The sequence below is a fragment of the Melanotaenia boesemani genome, chromosome 9 (assembly GCF_017639745.1).
Source record: "Melanotaenia boesemani isolate fMelBoe1 chromosome 9, fMelBoe1.pri, whole genome shotgun sequence".
Classification (NCBI taxonomy): domain Eukaryota; kingdom Metazoa; phylum Chordata; class Actinopteri; order Atheriniformes; family Melanotaeniidae; genus Melanotaenia; species Melanotaenia boesemani.
In genome coordinates, this window is record NC_055690.1 from 26,978,039 (window position 1) to 27,001,410 (window position 23,372).

The 23,372-nt window shown below is 38.1% G+C and overlaps 1 protein-coding gene across 2 annotated transcripts in view; it reads right to left on the reverse strand.

The window, feature by feature from the left end:
* The window catches only part of lekr1 (leucine, glutamate and lysine rich 1), a 76,413-nt gene that overhangs the window by 40,474 nt on the left and 12,567 nt on the right, over positions 1 to 23,372 (reverse strand). For both annotated transcript variants that reach the window (XM_041995444.1, XM_041995445.1), the window contains 3 exons: positions 14,965 to 15,494; positions 5,860 to 5,937; positions 3,539 to 3,702 (listed from right to left, as the gene is read on the reverse strand). In XM_041995444.1, coding sequence (XP_041851378.1) covers positions 3,539 to 3,702; positions 5,860 to 5,937; positions 14,965 to 15,494 — 772 coding nt within the window. The remainder of the gene's footprint in view (positions 1 to 3,538; positions 3,703 to 5,859; positions 5,938 to 14,964; positions 15,495 to 23,372) is intronic.

Sequence of the window (23,372 nt, forward strand, 5' to 3'; positions counted from 1 at the left end):
TTTTTGTGCCTCTCTATAAAAAAAACAAAACAATAACATTTAATTTTCTCCAGACATGCACTTCTAATTCTTTTGGACTTAAAGGGTTAGACCCAGATGACATTCAAAGTATGTAGCTGATCTATATTTTGTGAAGGTTACTTTAAACTCTGTGCCATTTACTTTATTATATTTGTTAGTAAGATAGAGTATAAGCACAAACACAGACACTTGCCCCCACTTATGGCAGGTTTTAAATAATGTAAGGTAATGTATATATATACATATATATATATATATATATATATGTATATATATATATACATGTGTGTGTGTGTGTGTGTATGTGTGTGTGTGTGAGTAGTTATCCACACTGTCTGACAACATGAAACTACCTTTACAGGCACGTATAAACATTCTACATTACCATAATATCACATTTCCAAGTCTTTTGGTACCACAACCATCTTTGGGTGTCTGCTTTTAATATGTGTAATAAAACTATACCCCCTCCTGAACCACAGCAGCTTAAAACCTGTCATAGAAGAGCAACACAGCAGAGACCTGAAGTCTGGAGGGGGGCATTGTCTCAGCCTCAAGATTACTTTTGCATAACAATTATCCTCAGAAGATGACTATTTGTTTAGCCTAAATCTCTCACTTGTATTGTACGGAATGTTGTTTTTAATGCCATGACAGGATTTAACGATATACATTCTTCTTCTATCTATTTTACTTCTATCTCAGAACTGTAGTCTAGTTTTATTTGTATAATTCATAACACGTTAACAGAATTGCAAATTCCTAAAACAAACAAATGAAGAAAACATGTAACGCTAAGTTGTGTAATCTAGGCAAAAGAAAAAGACACACTTGGAGGCACTGATGGACCAAGAGTTGATGCAAAAAAACTAAAAAATTCTCTCTGATAATCTGTGCTACATGTGGGAGAACATATTTGATGGTTTTATGTTGCTGCCGTCACTATCAAAACACATGCATATACAAAGCTGGCTCCAGGGAAATACCATATACAGCAGTCTTAGGATGGCCCAGAGTGTTGGCAGATGGCTGTGGTTCATGGATCGGTCAAACACACCCATATCTATGCACACACACACACCCTTAGTCATTGCATTTCTCCTTGATTTTGCTGTCAACTTTTCTCCATTTCTAAAATTTTAAATGAAATTTCCCACATTCTTAAACCTTCCTGTCAGTCACCTTCCAATAGTCCAAACAAGTTTTCTTCTTACATCTGCACAAAATTAACTTTAATTATATTTTCATCTTTCTATAATCACTCATCATTGTGCTGCAGTCTGTAAAATTCCACACCCCTTGAGGTTGAAATCTCATCTCCTCCCTCTTCTTCTCCACCTAACCATAAACCACGTTCATCCGTCTATATTGGCCAACCTCTTCCTTGTTTCTCTCTGCCCATTTTCACTCTTCTCCTCAGTCCTTCTCTTGTTTGACGCTAAACCACAAAATGCAAACAGACAGGTAGTGGGTTTAACAGCAAACTAACATCCACATCAGTTTGGAGGCATTTGCAGATAACGTCATTTTATTATAATACAACAACAACAGATTCATGTATGAATAAAGCCAAGTCTCAGATGACTTCCTAAGCAGATGAACAGAGCCATCTGTTGAAACGATCTGAATTATTAATGGATTTTTCATTTTAAAACAAGAAATGTAAAGGACTCCTTCAGTCAGCCTTCTCTACATATTTTTTAAAGAACTGCCTACATTTTGGTGGTGTTGAGGAATAATATGTGGAACCTGATCGAACAAAAGTTCTTCTCTGTTAAGTTTGATATCAGTTTAACTATGCAAATGTGTCCAATTTAAACTTAATGCCCTTCCATTGTATTAAAAAAAAAACCAAAAAACTAAAACCCACTAACATCTGACCATTAAGTGCAAATAGGAAAGATTTTAATCAGAATTCTGTCCTTTGGGTGTATTTGTTATTGACACCAGTTCACCTGGGATCACATGTTGTTTTTTTTACTGAGGTCAATACACTATGAGATAAAGCCGGCCCAACCTTGGGCACTTCAGTGCATATTTGTCTTTTCTGGAATATGAAACCAGTGCTGACAGATTCTGTCCAAAATACATACATTCATTGAAATGAATTTCTTATTTCACAGACATTGAAATGTCTGTGAAATAAGCTAACTTTATGTTCACTGTGATGCTACAGTTATTGAGGAAACGGTTAAATTAAGCTATTCTAAGAGGACAGTTGGTGTTTGGCAGCATTTAAATGGTATAGTAAGAAACGACTTTGTCAACTTTGTACCATGACACTGTTTTAAACTAGAATGACAACAAATCTGTGGACTCATGCATTAGCTTATATGTGGAGCACACAGGAAATCATTAAAATGATAAGGTGCTTGCTCTAACCACAGATGGATGGCCATTGCTGACCAAACAGGTTTGTGTGACAGCAACAGCTCACTGCTTGTGCAGCACACTGAATGAATATAACATCTCCCATGAAACAACTACAGCTGTCGCTACAGATAATGCTCAGAACACTGTCAGGATTGGGCATTCAAATACATTCATACAGCTAGAAACTGTGACAACTGCACTAAATCTAAATATTCTTGCCTGTATATTCACCCCACATTTGGTTTATAAATGTGTAGATTTGTTTGGGTCACTGTCTAAATTTTTGAGTATTTGGATGAATGTGAGTGTGCACGTGTGCCTGTTTCTCTGTGTGTGCTTTACTGTATCCGTTGGTTTGTACAGCAGCTGCTTTTCATGATCACGTCACTGAACAAACATACTCACATGGCATCAATACAAACAGTGGACTACTTCCTTTATCTTCCTCCTCCTCTGTCAAGCATTCTCTTTCTTCCCCTCTTTTTTTCTGTCTCCTTGTGTCTTACAAATGTACACAGGCATACAAACGTGTGTGCATGCATCTATACAAACACACACACATCCATGGCACTTGGCAGCTGTTTGGAGAGTTCAGCAGAAAGAAAAAGACACACCCATGAGGTGAGCTGAAGGTTAGCTCTGCATTTACTGAGTGTTGAACACAAGCCCACACACACACACACACGCATACATAGCACATACACACAATCAGCTTGCGGTCTTATTCCTCTGGCGTCTCTTTAAAAATTGGAGTTTCATTTGTTTACAGCTTTCGCACACAAATACCCATGACCACATACACACACATTCCTCTCTCCCTAAATTCTCTTTAAAAGGGTGTGTGTATTCATTTTCAAAACGCAGGGACACACATTAGTCCATTAGTTGCGTGTGCTGCTCTCACAGTTAGCATCACAGTTGCACTAATATTTATTCCTGCTGAGAGATTATTTCCCCGAATCTCGCTGCCTCTTTTCTTTCATGTCAGCACTAGCTCTGCATGAATACACACTCCCTGCTTTGCCCCTCCAAATAATATGCATGGATCCACACCTCAGCTTCTCTCTCAGTCTATCTGTTTATGTTTCTTTAAAATATGCAACGTGACTTGGTGTGCGTGTGTTCCTGCGTTAGTGTATGTTACCTGAAAACACCTGCGTGCTTTGCTGCAGTAACTGACATTTGAGGGTCTGCCAGGTCCCCGTCAGCTGGCTGAAGAAACCCCGTACATCTGCGAGCACTCTGCCAGAGAATTTGAGGAAGGAGAGGGTTGCTTGCAAGGCCTGCTGCTGCTTGATATGCGCCCCTCTAAAACACACAAACACACACAAAATAACAACTATTTCTGCAGCACTGTTATTGGTGCAAAACTCTTTTAGCTAGCCTGAACAATACTGTCATCTTATTTTTAACTCTTGAACTTCTACTTGTGTAAATAAACTGCTTATTATTTGGTGTGTGACAACATTCAGATTTTTTTTTTTAATAAATGCCGTTTAGTTCGTGTGGTATGTTACTAACAAATGAATCTGGTGACATTTCCCTACAAGTCAGCATGTGAAACCAAGCACACAAATTTTCTACAAGCAGTGTGCTTGTTTTTGTGCTGGCTCTCAATTTATCACCTGCTGTTTTCTGCAGATTATAAGTGCATGAAATTGCAACCGGTTTTGGCAGAACATTCCTCCATCTAAGCCTTCATTCTGCTTGACAAAACTGTCATTTAACAGGCAAAAGTCAACACATCGGCAAGACTTTTCATACTGCTATTTGAAGCGAGCTTGATTCACTGCGGTCTACCACCAGACATTGACTACCTGCATAAGGTTCCTAAATGGCTGCTCATTTATAGCAGCATTCCCCTCCCTCTCTGCAGTCTGTCTATGTCCGTTGCTACAAGAAATTGCATCTTCCAAGCTTCAGGCTACACTCATAATATGTCAGGTTTTTAACGAGATTTTAAATGTTTTTCTTTTCTGGAGTAATTTCTCTACAAGTTTTAAGCAAAACTGGAATATGTAAGACTGCCCATCTCAATGGATACTTTAGAGATACAGTTAAGTAATTTAAAAATGTGCAAGTCCAGTCATGCACAGTTAGATAATATTGTGAGGCGTTCTTTTAAGTATTCTTGATGCAATAAAGCTGTGTATGGTTTACATTAGGATGAACGTTATGATGGATTTATAGCATTTATGAAATAAAAAGCTCAATCTTAAATCTTAAAAATCTCAAAATAACTCAAGTATTTTGAGATTGAGTATTTTTCAGTACTTTGAGTAGTATAAAAAGTAGAGAGTAGAAGACTGTTGTAACTACAATGTTCTTTAAAGAAGGGCATGTGTTTTACAGCACGCTCCCCTACTCAATTTGTCAGAAAGAACTATGTTCAAATGAAAAGCACTTATTTAACTCACACACATACATGCACACACATACACATAAGCTCAATCCGATGCAAAACAAGGCAAACATGAGCACTGGAAAAGAACATTCTGTTACTTCAAGACCAATTTTAGAGGAACATGTGGGTGAGAGCACATTGAATAGTTTCCTGTTTTTTTTTATAAACACAACAAACGTGGAGGCCCACACGATACCTATACACACCAGACCGACATCGTGGTTTGGTTTTGCATGAAAAATTGTTTTGCTGCAATGCATATTGCGTAGTTGTGTCCTTATTTAGGGTTTGTGGCTCAAGGTGATCATAAATGAAGGGACTCTCAAACGAGAGGCGATGGGATAAGAGAATTGACTTTGAGCTGGTTTGCAGGCATGAGAGTGTGTATGAGTGGGAGCAGAGTGGGCACCGCTTGTCATGAGAGTCAGTTTTATAATGTCAAATGACATAAATCATAAGGCTGACAGCACCAAACGGAAGAACAGATATGAGCCAGATCTGTCATCTGTGATAAAGATAAGACAGCGAAAAAAGGAGACAGATAAAAAAAAGACTGCGTTTGCTCTCCTCATGGTTTACTCATTTAGAATCGGTCAATGTCAGCAGCCTGATTAAAACGCACTTTTTCCCTGACACCTCATCTCCTCTCCCCCGTTCTCTTTACCTCTATCTCTCTCCTCTGCTCACCTCATGTCATTAATCGCTCATGTCTTTTTTCAGGCTCTCTCTATTTCCAAGAATTAACCCACGGGTCAGATGAATTAACTTTCTCTTCTCTGTTTTTCTACTCTCAATTTTATTGTCTTCCCTCTATCATTGCACACAGTTGTTTCCCATCTGACCTCACCTTCCTGCCCTGCATCTAGACAAGATGTGGAAAGCCAAGAAGGGTGACGCAGGCCCATGCTGTTTTTCACATCGTCTGGTTTTGTGATGATTTAAGAGGAAATACATATTTACTTTGTTCTAAATCCCCAAAAGCCTTGAACACATCAACCAACTCCCAAACTTTTGTCATTTTATTTGTCTCTTTCCTCTCATGTTTTCTGTTGTTTCCTCACCTGAGAGTTTCAACATGCTGCTTTTCTTTATTGAGTCCCTGCTCAGCATCCTCCTTGGAGGCAGTTGTTATCTCCAGCCTGTGAAGAAAAGGATGGAAAAGAGGAAGAATGATGTCTTCTCATAAGAGAAAATAAGCTGAAATTAAAGCTCTAAATCTAAATAGAAAGAAATAGAGGGGAAGGTGATGAAAAGGAATGAGATGAAGAGTTAAAACACTCCTTAGAAGTAACAGATTTTAAGAGATTTAAGACTCTTTCTCTCCTAAGCTCATTGCATCTCATTTCAGATGCAGTTCATTGAAATGGTTGTTAGGAGAGTCAGTTAAGCAAATATTACTTTTTAGGTGCAAACAGAGATGAGCTGACTTGGAAAAGAAGAAGACAACAGTGCTTGCTCCTAAACCTGCTTTTAGAGTATTAGGCAGCTGCATAATCACAGATTAGAAAGTAAGTAGTAGGCAAAACACTGGGTCTGCTGCATCAAACTAGACTGCAGTTTTAGCGGTAATGCATCTGTTACCCACCAGCAATAACTTCCCAAGACACAGAAGTTAAATGTTATGCTCTCCACTGCTCACACACTTCTGGTATGGGGACGAACCCTTTCTGCACTGTCTGTCTAGATGAAGCTACCAAATCTGAGATTGCAACACAGCAGTCAGACAAGACACAATGAGGCTGAGTGACCTGGTCACCTAGAAACCTGCAACAGCACACCCTGTTCTTTCATGCAACACCACAAATAAGTACTGACAGCAAGAAAGAAGAGTAAACATAATAAGCAGCACAAGTTACGCAGAGCAGACTAGACAGAATAACACCAGACAGATAATACACACAGAGTTTAATTTGAATGGCATGTAATGATCTTGGTGGGGGATTTCCTACTTATTGGCAACACTTTAGAAACAAACCTGAGGTAAGCGCTACGCAAGGAAAGCATCACATACTGAAACAAAGATTAGCTACAATTACACACCAGCACCACCTGTGTTTATGGGAGGTACCTTTAGATTTTTTTATTTTTTTAAGCGATGAAGCAATCACTGTATTTAATGTACATCTGACATTTCTATTCGTTACTTGGGTGTGGTGATGGCAAAATGGATGCATTATTGATATGAAATGTTCAACATACAGTACATACATGAAGATTTAACGAAAATAAAATGTCTGAAACAGGACAGAGGCTTTAAATACATAACCACATAATGTACATAGGCATGTGAACAAATCTGAAAGTGCTATGATTTTAGTCATGCTACATTTATTTTCCCACTATCTAATTCTAACTGCCAGACAGACAGCCAGTAATCTATATAACAAACAGATGGTCTTGTCCTACACGCTAGGCTGAAGTAACATCAGTTCCACAGCTTGCCATGTCAAGGACAAACAGAAAGTCAACAGAGAGACATGTGCACATGGCGCTGAGTGCTTCACTGCCCTGTGTTTGACTGCCCTGTTTACCAGCAGCGGGACGGAAAAGAGGATAATTGCATCATAATCTAAATATTGCAACAAAACAACAGCAAATAGAGTTGCAGCTTAAAGTCCCATTTACTGATGATCTACAGCTTACAGTTGCTATTTCTGACTGCTCAGTTCATGTCAGGTCATGTTGTCACCTGACTGAAAGTTCATGTCCAGGTCAGGTAATGACATTTTAAAGCAGCCTTGTTGACAGAATGAGGCTAAAAGCTCTGCAACTAACTAATGGGCCTTCCAGCCTTTCATTTAAGTATTTCTGAAAGGTAAAAGATGTACATCTGTACACAGACAATTGTGTTGGCTGGGGTACACTGTAAAGTTTTTCTTTTGTTTGTTTGGTTTTTTGTTTGTTTGTTTGTCTTTTTAAACATTTTTAAAGAGGGAAATAACAATCACATTATGGATAGACTACAAATCTAATGTGAAATAACATGAAACACCAGTTACAGTGAAAATGCATAAAATTAAAAAGGAAGTATAATTTTATAATTTTAAGAAAAAATGGTTAAACAGCAAAATTCAAGTTTAATACTATTAATGCGCTGTTGTTTTTTTTTTTTTTTTTTTTTTCCTGTGAATGTATTTATACCTTTATATGAAATAATAGGCACACATGTCATGTTGGCCAAGAATTTAAAGAGGTGGATTTAGGGCTGGAACACCAAGGTTAAAGTCCCCAGGCAAGCACTGAACTGAATTAATATTTTAAGTGCTTACATTTTTTCATTGCACATTAAAAAGCCAAAATAAAACAATGTTTAAGTAAAGGTATAAGCTGTATTTTTGTTATTTAACTTTCCTGTAATTTTACATTTTTCCCCGTTTTCTTTTCTCAGTATTTTTTGACTCCTCACATGCTAGAATATTACAGTTTTTATGTTTTATTTAACACTGTTAGTATGTTAGTATAAGATTATGCTGTTCACTATATAAAGTTATATAAAACTGGTGTTTATTTGTATAAAGTGTTGACTAAGTTCATTTAGCATAATTTTGAATTTATTTATTTTATGTTTTTCTTTTCTTAAGCTCCATCTTCTGTTTCATTTAATTTATGGAACATGTTTACTTTGCAACAGTCAAATAAATATAAGTTTTTCTCCTTGTGTGATATACCGAGTGGGCATCACATGAAGTAGAGGGTGGTTGTGAGCACTCTGTGATGGCAATGGGTTAAGTAAGCAAGCATGCTTCTAATAATCCTGTGTATGTGTGTGTGTGTGTGCGTGTGTGTGTGATTGACAGGCCATGCTGGACTGCGCATGCATGTTTAAGAGTAAATAAATAGTGGTGTGACTGCAGTTTCTGTGTGTGTGTGTGTGTGTGTCTGAGGTCATGTGAGACTGATTTTTTTAGCCTGTCTGTTTGTACGCTTTCCACTTTTTTGACCGAGCTTGTGATCATGTTTATGTGTGTGAAATGTGTGTCTTAGAGCCTGCGTGCCTTTGCTTTTCGAATGATGCCAGACCAGGCTCCCACTGTTCACCCATCTGTCCCCACCAGTCCCAAAGCGAGATCAGAAAGAACACTGCCTCAAGAGGGGTTTGAGCATTTGTGTGAAAATGCACACATCCTTCTTGTGTGTGGGGGAATTTTTCTGTGTGGGTGTGTTTTGTAGACGAGACTGTGTGCACTTCGCGTGTATGAGCTCAAACTCCTGTTCCCAGGGCAGTGGCTGTCAGTGGAATAACTAGGTAGTGCAGTGCCAGTGAGTGCATGTCAGATTAGAGTACCCCCTACCAGCAGGCCAAATCAACCGCCTCATCAGGACACGTCATAAACACACACAGACACACATGCACTCGCATTTAGGCCACACCATGCACGAACAGTCAGGCACTCACATAAACAACACTAATCTCCACCTCAGTGTTTTCGTGACCTATGAAGTCAAATGTTTTTTTGTTTTTCACGTGTGAATGTGCCAAAGTGTTTAGAAGGTTTGCACTTGAGCACATATTTTAGAAGATTTGGGCTGAAGGTTAAAATAGTTTTAGTACAGGGCTAATACTGAGATGAATATATTAATCTTTTTTGCTTCACTGTCTTTTAGCAATGTATCACTGCTTGCACAGTTTTCCTTAAGTGTTTACAGCAATATTAAGCAGTTACTTTGTCCTTATTTTTTAAGAAGCACATTAGTTACAGTGGTTGCCAACATTTGTTTAGACACAAAAAAAAAAAAAAAAAACAGGTTTAAGCTCTAATATTTAAATGTGGCTGCCTGTATTTATTGATGCTGCTGCCCTTTTAACTGCAGTCTGGGTGAATATGTCACACAGGAACAAAGTGTTAACTTATGAGTGCATGTCAGCATAAATGTGGCTGCATATTTATATGCATGCTTGCGCTGGTATTTTCTGTCATCACTAGAAGTGGCATAAAAGCTTCCTCAGATCAAAGTGTCATCTGTTCGCCCACTGGGTCTTGCTCATATGTGGGGCTTTTAAAAGAACATTTTGATCAACAGCGTGGAAGGACATTTTACTTTGACCAAAACAGCACAAACAGAACGTAATTCACCTACAGCACAGCTAGGATAGAAACAGAAGGAGAGATGTGTGTAAAATCAGACACGGTGCTTGTTCATCTTTTAAATGTTTCTGAAATCAGAAAGATGAAAGCATGTTTTGAGCTTTTGAACCACTGATTAAATGCTCCAGTGAAAACTTAAAACACATTAATTAGATCTGTCAATTCCCTGTGGATGAACTGTAATCCTTTATTTAAAATGTTGGGTTTGAGTGTAACAGGCGAGGGCTCGTATAGTTTGACACCTGTCTGTGTATATTTTGTTTTCAGATTATCCAGTAACCATGTCAGGGATGCCATAGCAATGATTGCAATCATCAAAACAAAACACATGCACATATGTACAAAGTACAGAGCACATACAGTAATGTCATATCACAGATATTCTAAGCATATTAATTGAAAGGATCATAAAATGCATTTGTCTTTCAACTTCTTGTTTTTCAGTTAATTTGTATGTGTTGTGTTGCTATGCTACTGCTTCACATCATTATTGGTAATTACCGAATAAGCTTTGCCATATTTTGTGTGTGTGAGCCTGTGTGTATGTGTCATTATGACACATATACACAGGCAACAACATTACAATTACTACAATACACATCTGAGTGTGTATGAGAGTGTGTGAGACTGTTTGATGTGGTAATGTGAACTTAAAGTTGAAGCAGTCCTAAAACCTCACAAGCTGCTTGTGAAGCCAGTTCATATAACAGACATGACATATTGCCTAACACACAAACATAGAAGTGAGACTGTAAACACATGTGTTGTTTGTGTGGTTGCTAGTGGAAACCTGAACCTGAAATAAAACCACCTAAGTACATAATTTGCCTCAGAGTACTTCCTTGTTACAAATGGATGCCCCTTTGTCATCCATCACTTGTCTCTGTTCCTCTCTTGGTATCTCACCTGTGAGTCGTCTTATCACTGTAACAATCGAGCCTTGGGTTTGTGTGTATGCGTGTACGCTCTCACGCATTTTTAATGATTGGTTCATCATAACGGCCAAGTCTTATCTTTGTTACTGTGGATACCAGCGATTATATCCACTGCAGGTGTAAACAAGTACATTCATGCGTGTGCACAGAAATATGCACATAAAAGCAAATGCATACACACTCAGGCACTGGTTTACATGGGTGGGGGTTGATGGGTATTAAATTCCCAGACACTTCTCTTAATGCCACAAGCATGTGCACAAGATAGATGATATGTTTCAACCTATCAGTTAGAAAAGCTGTGTCTGCCCCTACTGTCAGCTTTTCATTCAAAAGGGGTGGCTTGTACCCCTTTATTCACACAACCTCTTTTTTTTTAAATACTTTTATGCACTGATTTATCATCTTCTTGTTCTGTTACCAGCAACAAGTGTTCCTGTAAATTCAAATTGGTGATCCATCTGAACATTACAAGCCCTGGATGTCTCAAATGTCTGACCTGGTTTAATAACTCGATGTGGAAACAGTTCTAACCACAGATTAGGGTTGATGAACAAGTTTGGGATGAAAATTAAATCTATTTAAACTTAAAGCCTTATTCTATTACTGTCGACCACAATTTTAAAACCACTAATAGAACATGAAAAACCTTCTTATCCTCTTTCTATTTGTGCTTAAGGGTTTTTGTTATTTAAATAACAGATTATTAAAATGTTAAGAAATATTTCAAACACCCATGTGTGTGAATTCTGCGTTTTTAAAGATATTTGCCATTAATGATAAACTCGCTTCAAATGGAAACTGATGTGCTGAACTATTAAGCTCAGGAGTTTTAAATATTGATTCGGTACCATGAATGTTTAAGTGGAACTTTCTCTTTAAATCAACTTCTTGCAATTTGCTAAGTCAGTTTTCATTCTGCTGTTGTGGTCATACCGGTTACACCAAACCCAGCTCAACAAAGAATCTCATCAAACACTATTGAGTGTAATACAATGGAGGGAAATTAAGCAGATTCACAGCGTGTCATCTGTCATATTCCAATCATTAAGTATGAAAAGCAAAAATTAAAAAATAATTTCATTTTGTAAAATGAGTGGAACCGGTTCTAGACACAGCATTGGCACAGGTACCGCATCAGTAACAAAGAGGTCACAGTGAACATTTGTGAAGATTTCAGAAATACAGATTCAGACTCAGGTCACTAACATGAAGTTAACATGATACATGTATTCCCCCCCTCCTCTCTTCAGCTCCCTGCTTCTTTCTCTTGGGGAGATTAAAATATCTCATGCTGTGTTTGAACTTGTCTTGCAGGTGACATTTTTAAAATCAGGTTTTAATGCACTCTGCACATAACTGTCTTTCTCACCTTGCTTTCATCCAACATGCACTTGTTACAAAACCCACACTCAAACATTTATGTCATGCACACTGCCTGACAGGTGACATTTTAACTGAGTCTGGTTTGTAAGGGAGGGTGTGTTGTTATATAGGTTTCTCTGCTACACACACATATACAGTGTACAGTCACGTTTCTTAATTTGTCGAAGTGGCACAGGATTGAATAACAAAATCCGATAGAAAGAAAGATACAAATGGATTGTCAACATAAGAAAATTAAAATATGTGCATCGAAAAAACAACAAAGCGTAAAAATAAGATAAATACAAAATAGCACCAGAAAGACTTGAATGCTTGTTTATCACAAAAATTTACTACTTAGTTTTTTTAAAATCTGTTGTTATTTCATGCTAAATTATATAATCTCAGGAGTAAGCTCAAAGGGGGAAGGGGAGAGCCCTCAGTCACGAACATCCCACATAATAACAGGAGTCACACATTTCCCGTTTAGTCAAGCCTTTAGCATCATCAACTCCCACATGCATGCCCTCTGTTCCCTTTTCAATCCCCTATTTTGTGTCTTTTAAACTGTTTAATAGCACACGTGTGAGGGACAGTGTATTATTACAACACAGTACTGGCAAATAGCTGATGTAACTGTTTAGAGGTCAAAGCAAAAGACAGAAAGAATCTCTTGTTTTGAGTCCACACTGGCCTCTCACGCATCACTGTGGCACACCTCATTATCTCTGAACAGAACTCTGACCTCTTGAATCACACTTGGCCCATAAGGCCCCAGAGCACAACTGTGTGCACTGTTTGTGTGGTTTGTAGCATGTGTTTTTGATGGACTGAACACTTCAGAGAGAGATAATCAGCTTACATTAGGCCAGATAATATACTGGCTTACCAGTTAACTGCACAGTTATGACAGGAGGACAGCATGAAAGCTAGCTTCGCATAAGAGCGCATCAGCTGTGACATGAACACAAAAACACAGCATAAAATTAAAAAGTATTTACAACATACCTTTCTTTGGATATTTTGCTAATAACAGAATACACAAAAATATTATCTATAGTAGGTATACACTACCGTTCAAAACTTTGGGGTCACTTTGCCATGGGATTCAATAGGGAAGTGACCCCAAACTTTTGAACGGTAGTGTACACTGAGAATCACTGTATTACACTGCAGATGTTGTTCACAAGGCCTTTGAAATGAAGTCACTGTTTTGCATTTCAACAAGAGTCGATGGCTTGGGCCATTCATAGCATTCTCATGAGTCATAGCGTGCAAACATTTCCCACATATTTCCAAGAAATTAAACTTAGCCTTTGATGGCTGTTTGTTTACAGACACCTGTTATTTGATTGCCAACAACTGTAAGGTGAAGTAAGTTTGTTTGCGTGTGTGTTGTCACTTAATGTAGGTAGCTGCAAAAATACACCTGACGTTCCCAACATACAAGATGTTAACTTGCCCAGGGATCTTAACATAGTCATTGTTTACCATTATATTCCTTATTTACACACACACACGAAAACCAGCAATTAGGCTGAATTTACTGAAGCAATAATAAGAAAAGTCCACTTCAGATGTATGCCTGCAGCACTAATGGAACGTTAAGACACACCTACCGTTTCATCTTTGACAAGGAGTGTATAAACTTTTGACTGGCTGCTGTAACAAGTGTAGCAACACACAGGACCCAGGGAACATGTCTGAGCCTACTGTTCATCTGGTGCAGCGTTTAAGTTATGGACAACTGTCTTTCAGCTTCCTTCTTTGTAACTGCACAATGTCAGAGTTTGATAGTTTATGAAGGTTTTTTGGGCCACCCTTACTTTGATGATGGCATGCATGCATTGGCTCAGAAAAAAATGATAAGTTTATGCAATGTCATAACAGTTATTTTCTCCTAGTTGCACTAATTTTTTACTAGTATCTAAAATTGTTGATTGGAGAGCCGGATCACTAGATACATTTTTCTCACATCCCAAAGATTCTCAATATGGTGAGGTCCACATGTGAAAATAATGTTGCTACATCAAGATGTATACAGGGAGAAATAATAATAATAATAATAATAATAATAATAATAATGCTGTATAAGCCCTAGAATTAAATTTGTCCATTTGCATGTTTTTCCAATCAGCGTCCTTTTACTTAATAGCTTAAGTTACTTAAGGCAACTTCTTTAGGTACAAATTTAACAACCCACCATAATCACTCTTGTAAAGTCATAAAATATGAGATTGCATATCTTGTGTCCAACAAACACCTCCACACATCCTGAATCAAAAACAGATTCAGCCCCCACATGCATCCTTTATGAACACTGATCCAAATTGAAAATGCAGCCTTGTAGAATAGTGTCATAACACTAGACAGAGCAAAAATGGACCATTTACCAATAAATTTAGAGAAAAGTTTGCTAAATCCTGCTCCAAAAAAATCCTGTTTCTTCACATCAGACACTGTCCATGACAATGTTTATATTGAGCAGTTTTAGGATAAAAGTATTGTACAATAGACAGGAAGAGTCTAGATTAATCAGTAGTTTCCAAGGTGGGGAAAAATGTCATACAAGATTACAGTAAGATGTATAATTATTGAGCAAAGTGCTTCAGATCCACACAAACACATGGGCCAGTAGAATATTTGATTTGTTTGGGAGTTAGTTTTTGTGTTTTGGTGTGAACAGCATGACTCACAACATAATTGCCCACATGAAGCCAAGCATTAACGACAGGGTTTCACAACAGGGTTATGAAGTACAAACACCTACAAACCTCACCTCTCTTCCAGCTGTTGAAGGTTTTTTCTCAGCTCCTCTAAATTTTTATTGGCCTTCTGAAGTGTTTCACTCAGAATTTTCTCTCTCTCCCCAGCCCGCCTCTCCAGTTCTTCCCTCTGAACTCTCAGTTTCTCCACAGCTAAGTCTTCCAGCTTTCCTCTAAGTTGACTCTCCCCCTCCTCACAGGTTTTCTGGAACTCCTTCTCCAGTTTGCTCCTCTGACTCTCAATTCTTGCTTCATATTCGACTCTCAGAGCTCTCGCAGTGTCACGGTTCCTTTCTTCAAGCACCTCTCTGGTGTCTTTTTCTCTGACTTCTGTTTCTTCCTGCACCTGCAGACGAAGTGTCCTTTCCCACTCCAGCCTGTCCAGCTGCAGTGCTTCACGTTGGGCTTTTTCTCTCTGGGCAGTCTCTCTTAGCTCCTCGAGCTTGGCCTCTAACTGATCAAGCTGAGTGCGGAGCTGATGAAACTCATGGAAAATGAGGTAGCTTACACCACAGTAACGGCACACTGTCTCACTGCGATCCATCTGAAAGAAAAATAAACAAAATTCATTCAGTGCAATATTGATAATACAAATATATCTATACAGCTTCAAGTTGGTATTCTTATATTATATTAAGGGAATACATGTGTAAACAAAAACAAAATGCTAATATCCATATTTTGTTTTTATTTGGGAATTGTGTTTAGTAAATGCATTGTTTATCTACTGGAAGATTTAGACTGACAGCTAAAGGTCCCTTTATCCATCATAATCCATTTCAACTGTTGTTGTCAAAAATATTGTGTTACTGTATCTGTCAGCAATTCAAGGCTAAGGAACACAAATCCTCTAATCCCTTCTTCACGTGTTGTCTTTCCCCTGTCTGTTTTTCTCTTACATAATTTTTCTTTCTCAGTGCACGTCGACATTCTCTCTCCAAGCAGCTGTCATTTCTTTTAGGCTTATGAAGGAAAAGATCCTGTCCCTCGAGCTTTCATCTTCACGTTGATGTGCAGCACACAGGCAGCTGATATTTGGGTGACGTGCCGACGGCTGCCATGTCAGAAGGCTCCTAACAAACCGATGCATGACGTAAACACAGTGAAATCAACTTAGAAAGCTGAAATGCTCGAGAAAACAACAAAGAGCCGATCATTTCACCAACAAACTGTTTTAATACAAACTGAAGGCCAGGCACTCGTCTTAAAAGACTATGAAATCTAGGCTATTGACAGTGCTGGTGAATCTGTAACAAGTGGCACATTTAGACCAGATCTTCTTTTTCCCAATGAGCACATCTCTTTTAAAGACATTCATGTCTATTTCTTAACTGAAAAATGTATAAACAAATTCATTTTGACCTTCATCACTTTGCCACAGGCCCACAAAACCACAGACTGATGCATTTTGTGTTGTCTTATAAAAAGGTAAGAGAGAAAACCAGAAAAATGCAAATTTGCTAACATAAAAAAGGTAACCTCCATGCTACTTTTATGGTTTGAGAACATTTTAAATATGTATGTGTATATTTTCTTTACCTTTATGTTTTATGAAAACCTAATTCAGTGAAGCTAAAAAATATTTAAAAGAGTGTGTTTACATCCACTCAGAGCAAGAGGTCATGTAAGCCTAATAAATATAGAAAATTATGGCAAAAATGTAAATGTAAGACTACATGTGGCTTTGTCACTCTCTTTTATTTATTTCCTTATTATGGTAAACGAGAAATAGAGAGCAATACCAGACTGGTGGGCAAGATAGACAGACAACACGCACAGCATCACCCGGAAGGGCCTATGACATGACAAGTGACTGACAGGTGATTCAACATAAAGCCTCTCTCTGTCTCTTTATCCCCACTCTGTGTCCACCCATCACATTGCCTTCTCACCACATGTTAGCATGTTGTCTACCCATGTCAGGTAAAGGTGCAGATTATGTCTGCCTCATGTCTTCAAGACTGCTGGAGTCTGTCTTATAGCAGTCATGGCTGAGAGAAAAATGAAAAAGGCAAAGAAGAACTGCAGTAGTTCCTTTACAAGGTTAAAGGCCAATTTCCATAGGGTGCTATTTGCAGGTGTTTTAGTCAATGGTTTGGTTAACACCAGGCAAAACTGATGACAGAATTCATCCTTTTTAATAATTTTAGAGTTTGGTTAAGAGTATCTGTTCATTGTTAGTTGCCATGTGGCCAGCTAAGTCTAGTTTAAATTAAATGATAGTTAATTTTTGCAGTATATTTATTTCACTTCAGTCTGGGTTAGTCATGCCAACTTAACTTTGCAAGCACCAAATTTCGATTAATACTACATAGGAATTTTGAACTTTTTTGACCTTGTAAAAGTCTACATGTCTTTTTGCCAGGCTTTGGTTCTATAAAATGTCTTCAAATATGTGGAAGAAAACAATGGACCAGAGGCAACAAACAGGAAGGGGAGATGGTATATACGTGCTAGAGATGAAGAAACTGAACATGACTGTGTATTACATTGTGTTGCCAGAGAATGCACTCTAGAGAATAAGGACTATTATTTGTTTTTGAGTGTGTATGTGTGTGTGTACATGTTTCTCCTACATGACTAGGACATAAATCTGACTGGACACCAGTTCATGGGGACCTTCTGTAATTGCAGGGACAGTCATTTTGTCCCTGTGGGTGAAAGTGAATTTTGAGGGTTAAGACTTGGTTTGGGGTTAGGATAAGGTTAAAGATTGTAGTTAGGGTTAGTCATTCTATTGTGAGGGTTAAGTTTAGAGTAAAGGGCAGGAGAATGCATGGTGCCAATAGACAGCTACCCATGGGCAATATAAATCAGACAGTGCGTGTGTACCAAGCCTTAACTTTGGCACAATTCTGCCTGAAATCATTTTAACATCATGGATGCTATATCTTTGCCTGCAGGAACCATGAGGACATCTGCACAGTAAACACCAAAATCCCCTGAGCCCCATTCCCAAATATTTCTCGTCTTTCATGCAGTCACCCCCCTCTCTTTCTCTCTCTCTCTCTCTCTCTCTCTCACACACACACACACACACACACAAACAGACATCCACACATGCCTTTTTACACTCATGCTACCCAACACAAAACAGTAACAAACCAATACAAAGGTAAAATCGGAGGCAATCATAAGGTAAAGACAGAAAAAGCATACAAACACCAAAGACTGACAGAGACATTAAATTCACAGCAATACAACTTCAAACATGTTCATAGATTCAAATAAGGCAGTCAAATCTAAATGCAATTTTACTCACATACATATCTTCCAAAACAAAGGGAAGCTTACAATTTCTCACTGGAACACACTTATATACACACACCCCCTAAGGGCAGAATGTCTGCATAACCAGTGAATTGTGCTCTGCCGTGACTGAGTTAGCCTCCAGTGGGCGACCCCCAACACATTTACTTATCACTAAAATGACAAAAACCTAACCCTTTGCATGCTCACACAGACACACCAACTTCCACACACACACATATTTTTGAAAGATACATGAGAGGGGATTAGAGAAGGGAGTGAGACAAAGGAAGTTTGGATATAAAAGGGAAATTATGGGAAAAAAGGTTAGAAAGAGGAGTGAGGAAAATCTTACTGTCCTTTATGAAGCTGATGCAGCTCTTCTACACATTGTCTCTTTGTTCCACAGCATATATTCCATCTCACTCTTATCTTTTAGGATACAATCCCTCTATTATTCACAACTGATTAAAGAATTAAAATATCAATTTCTTTCTGTTTTGCAAAGTTCTGTGCATCTTCTATTTTCAGTGCACGATTATATGTTGAAGTATTGTGACAGGAGCATGCTTTTGGGCCACTGCTAAAATTTGCTCTCAAAGTCAATAGTATAATAAGTAAAAATTAGTACCATTTTTAATGAGAGCGGGCATTTTAGCTTGTTGGTAGCTAATTTAACTTTCAAGCTTTGCAGAATGAAAAGTATACATTTAAATGTATAATTAGGTTCCAGGCGCATGGTCCATTCTATCTGGCTTTGAAAATATAGCCCAGACAATACAATTTTGAAAGATTAACTTTTTTTTTTTACTTTAAATAAAATGAATAATAGTAAGAAATAAAAAAAAGATCTTAATCACAGTTAAATACTGTAATTACCTGACAGATGCATATTTTAAATCAGAAAATATAAAGGGCATGAGGCTTCAAATTGATTACATTTTTTAATATTGCTGTGTGTTGCTATCTCATAACCAAGTTGAATTATGGGGCTTGGGGCAAAAATGGGGCAAAAATTGATATTTTGTGTGCGTGCAACTTTGTTGGCCCTAATATTCTGTATGAAAGTAAAAAAAAAAGAAAGAAAAAAAAGAGAAATTAACTAATGAAAACATAAAAAGCAACGAAAAAGAAAAAATAGCACTGAATCAGGTACATTATCAGTGAGTGAACCTCCAGCAGGCATCCACATAAACACTGACAGATACATGGGCTGTTATGTGTGACTGTGCTCGTGCTTGGAACCCCTAAACAGTCCATGCTAATTGCACAATGCCTCTATGCACCATCAATTAAACATATGGGGGCTATTACCTCTTGCCTGCTGAGGGGCTTCAGGGTGGGGTTGGTTTGTGTCTTGCCAGGATGAGAAACATATTTAATTTATGGGGTTTTTTTCTCTCTCTCTTTCTTTTATTCCTCAACTGTCTGTATGTGTGTGAATGTCTACAGTCATTGTCCCATGTACTGAGGGAGGGGAGGGAGACGGACATTTTTTACACTGACAGCTCTTCCCCTTTCACAGTAATTCCCCTTCTATTTCCTTCTTTATTGTTTCCCTAATGTTCATTTCCTCCTAGCATCCCATTTCCTCCGCTTTGTCTTCTTCTTCTTTTACCTCATAGCCCTTCTAAACAACTGTCTTTTCCCTCCCGCTCTTCCCAGTCATCCTGCTCTTTTCCCTTGTCCATATCCGCCTCCTCAGCTCCAGCTGCCGTGACCCATCTGGCTCATCAAAAAACACCAAAAGTGGGTCACTGTCACGAACACAGATCCTTTACACTGCACACACAGAAATACAGGCACCACACACACACACACACACACACACACACACACGCACACACACAAACATTAATACACACTATACCCCTTGTGTCCATATGCTCACCCAGACACATATTTCGTGACCGAAATTGACCCATCTAGCAGCCACTTACACATGCAAGTGCCAACTGTGCACACGCACACACATGCACGCACACACACACACACAAGTTACTGGCAAGCATAAATATTTAAGCTTAAAAATCTGAATTAAGACATATGAGCCAAATTTTTTTTATGAGAAAAATGTTTTTTTAAAATAAGCAAAGCTGTTAAACAGCAATAACAAAGATTGCTATGAACTAAAAAAAAAAAAAAAAAAAAAAAAAACAAGAATATAAATAATTACATTCATCATTTAACTATGAATGTAATTATTCGCTCTGAGAAATGTATAGGTCCCACTTTCAGAATTGTCGGAATTTTACTAAAATTGTGATTAGAATTACAGTAGAGCCAAGAGGAGCTAAAAAGTAGAGTTCCCCTGAAAACGCTCACCTGAGATGCTATGAATGAAAATAATATGAACAAACTTTAAATTAGATGGCAGCAAAACAACAGGTATGTCGTGGATGGTGGGTTTTGGTTTAGTTCTTGTTTGATTTATGTTGTAGTCTGGTCTTTACTTTCTGGCCTGTGTTTTTACCAAGTTCTATGTGTTATCTTGTTTCCTGTTTGATGTTGTAAAGTTTATCCCTTGTGTATTCTATTTAGTTTACTTTATGTTCTGTTATGTTCTGTTTTCTGGTTCCTAATTGTCACACCTGCTTCTCATTTGTAATTAGTTCTTAGGTATTTCTGTTAGATGTGTAATGCAGTTAGATTTCATGAATTTCAAGAATTTTGAAAACAAATAATTGTAACAGCCCTGATTTCTGTGTTCACATGATCTGAATAAACCAATGAATGATGGTTTTACTGCATTTAAAAAGTTGGAGTTTCTTTTTTCACAGATGTAAAGACTGATATCTGAAAGAATGAAAAATGGTTAAGTCAAGTGAAAGAGATCTTAATATCTCGTTTGACTGTTCAAAATAGCTTTTTAGACATTCCCAATACAAGGTGCAAAGAAGACACTCAATGACAGGAGTCTACAATGGCGCCATTTGTGGAAAAAACATTTCACAAAAGTCTAAAGAGCTTTAGGCTCTTAGCCTAGTTTCAGCATGTGCCAAACATTTAAGACTGAACCATTTGGTTTCTATAATGACAAAAGCTAAAAAAGAACCCTAATGAGACAAAAAGAGAAAAATAAAAGCTTATCCAAAGCATGGTGGAGTTTCTATCATAATTTGTAGTTCCTTTGCTGCCTCCAATAATAAAGTGACTAAACATATCTGAAAAAACATAAGGCAATGTATTTTAGATGTGGAGTGAACTGTGTTAATATGTGTCATAAAATTAAGTTTCTTTCTTTCTTTCTCTTTCCTTCTTTCTTTCTTTCTTAAATTTCACTTAAGAGAGCCAAAATCTGCAACTAAACTATAAATGCCTGCAAACTTTGAAGAGCTTGAACGTAGTTTTGAAAGAGTGATGGAAAAAATCTCTAGATATGCAGGTACAATACATTTCTACATGGCTACAAGAAACAAACATTTCAAGAAGTATAGTTTTTATGTTGCTATCTTTGCTGGACACAATAAAATATTCTAGTAAGATATTCTGATCTATGTAAAATAATTTGATTTACTTTTTAAAATATTTATTTAAAAAATATGATTCATTTTTAAATTATGTAAATACAAATCAGAGGTGCAAGGATCAGGACTGTCCTTAGAGGCATTAGGATTAGGTCTAATCAAGTGATATAATGAAAGGTGGCAGATTGAGAGAGGGGAAAAAACAAAGGCAGGAGTGCCGCCTCACAACGTACCTGCATGTATCTGAACTCCAGCTCTTTCCATTCTCTTTCTTTCAATCCACACAAATGCATTGTGCTTTGGATCTACTAATCTGGCACTTCATCCTGCTTCAAGTCTCTGTCTGTGAAATCACAGACACAATAGATCACGCAAGCATTTAAGAACGGATTAAGTTGTTAAAGGACTAATCCATGTTTTCATCCCTAATTTTCTGAAATTATTTCTCTCTTTTTTTGGTGGGGGTGACAGTGTGTGACAGCTTGTGAAGTGTGCGTGTGTTTCATAGAAAACACTGTCAAGCTATGCTCATTTTTGCACGTCGAAAGGACTTGTTTCTTTAATTATGCCACTCTGTATGCTTTTCCTTTTTTGTTTTATTGTCTATTACTTGTGTGTGTGCACGCTTATGTATGGACGTGCATGTGATTGTGTTTATGAACAAGACAGCACTTCGTGACTGTGCCTTTGTTACATTTTGTGATGATAACTCACCCCCCATGGTGCTCAATGTAGCGAGAGCCAACACTCAGATTCCACTCATCTGGACCCCTTGGTGCAACACACACGACTAGACAAGAGTGTGTGTAGATGTGTGTAGCTTTCTTGACAACTGCACGGTATGCGTGTCTATGTAAGTGAACATGGTTCAATGTCTTTGTATGGGGCGGGGGGCTCTGCAAATGGTTGTGAGTGGAAGGGGGAAAATGGAAGGATGGTAAAAGTCACAAGACATAGGAGGAAGTGCAAGAAGGGAGGGCAGAGGTGTGTGAGATGTAGGACCAACCAAATGGATTGGGCTCATGCTTGTCCACAGTGTGGCTACATCAAAGTACTGTGAATGAAATGGTCGGTTTTTCTGTGGTATTTGCATGAAAGAATAGCATTGAGGAATCTGTTGCCAATCACTCACATACATTTAAATGAGCAGGCAGACAACAGAGGCCAACATTAATCTTTAGGGCAGCAGAGCAGACAAAGTAAAGATGAACAGGTTTTAAAACATGTGAAGGAGGTGTAAAAGAGCCAGTGGGGTTGTCAAAAAAGCAGGAACAATAATAAAGTAAGGTCTTGGAGGGAATTATTACCCAGGGTAGCATGTTTAACGCATGACTGGCTATCCGTCTGTGCGCATATCTTGTTTTTCCCTGCCTTCCCTTCCCCTGTCCTGTTTGCCCAGTTCACATGCTCCTTCGCGTGGAAGCGGGGAAAGGGCAGTGGCAGGGAAAGAATCACCTATGGCTTCCTCGACCAGCACTCGGTCATGCATCACATCACATACAAACTTTGGGCGAGGCACAGCCAAGCACAGCACGGTACGGCACACACAGAAATAAACAACTAGCTTGAGGAGCAGGCAGCAGACAAAGGCCTGGCTTTGTCAGTTTTTTTCTGTTGTATGAGGGGCCTTTGGTTGTGCTGGAGAAAATAAATAAGTTTACTTGTTCTCTGTTTGTTAAAAAAAAAAAAAAAAGTTTGATCCCAAA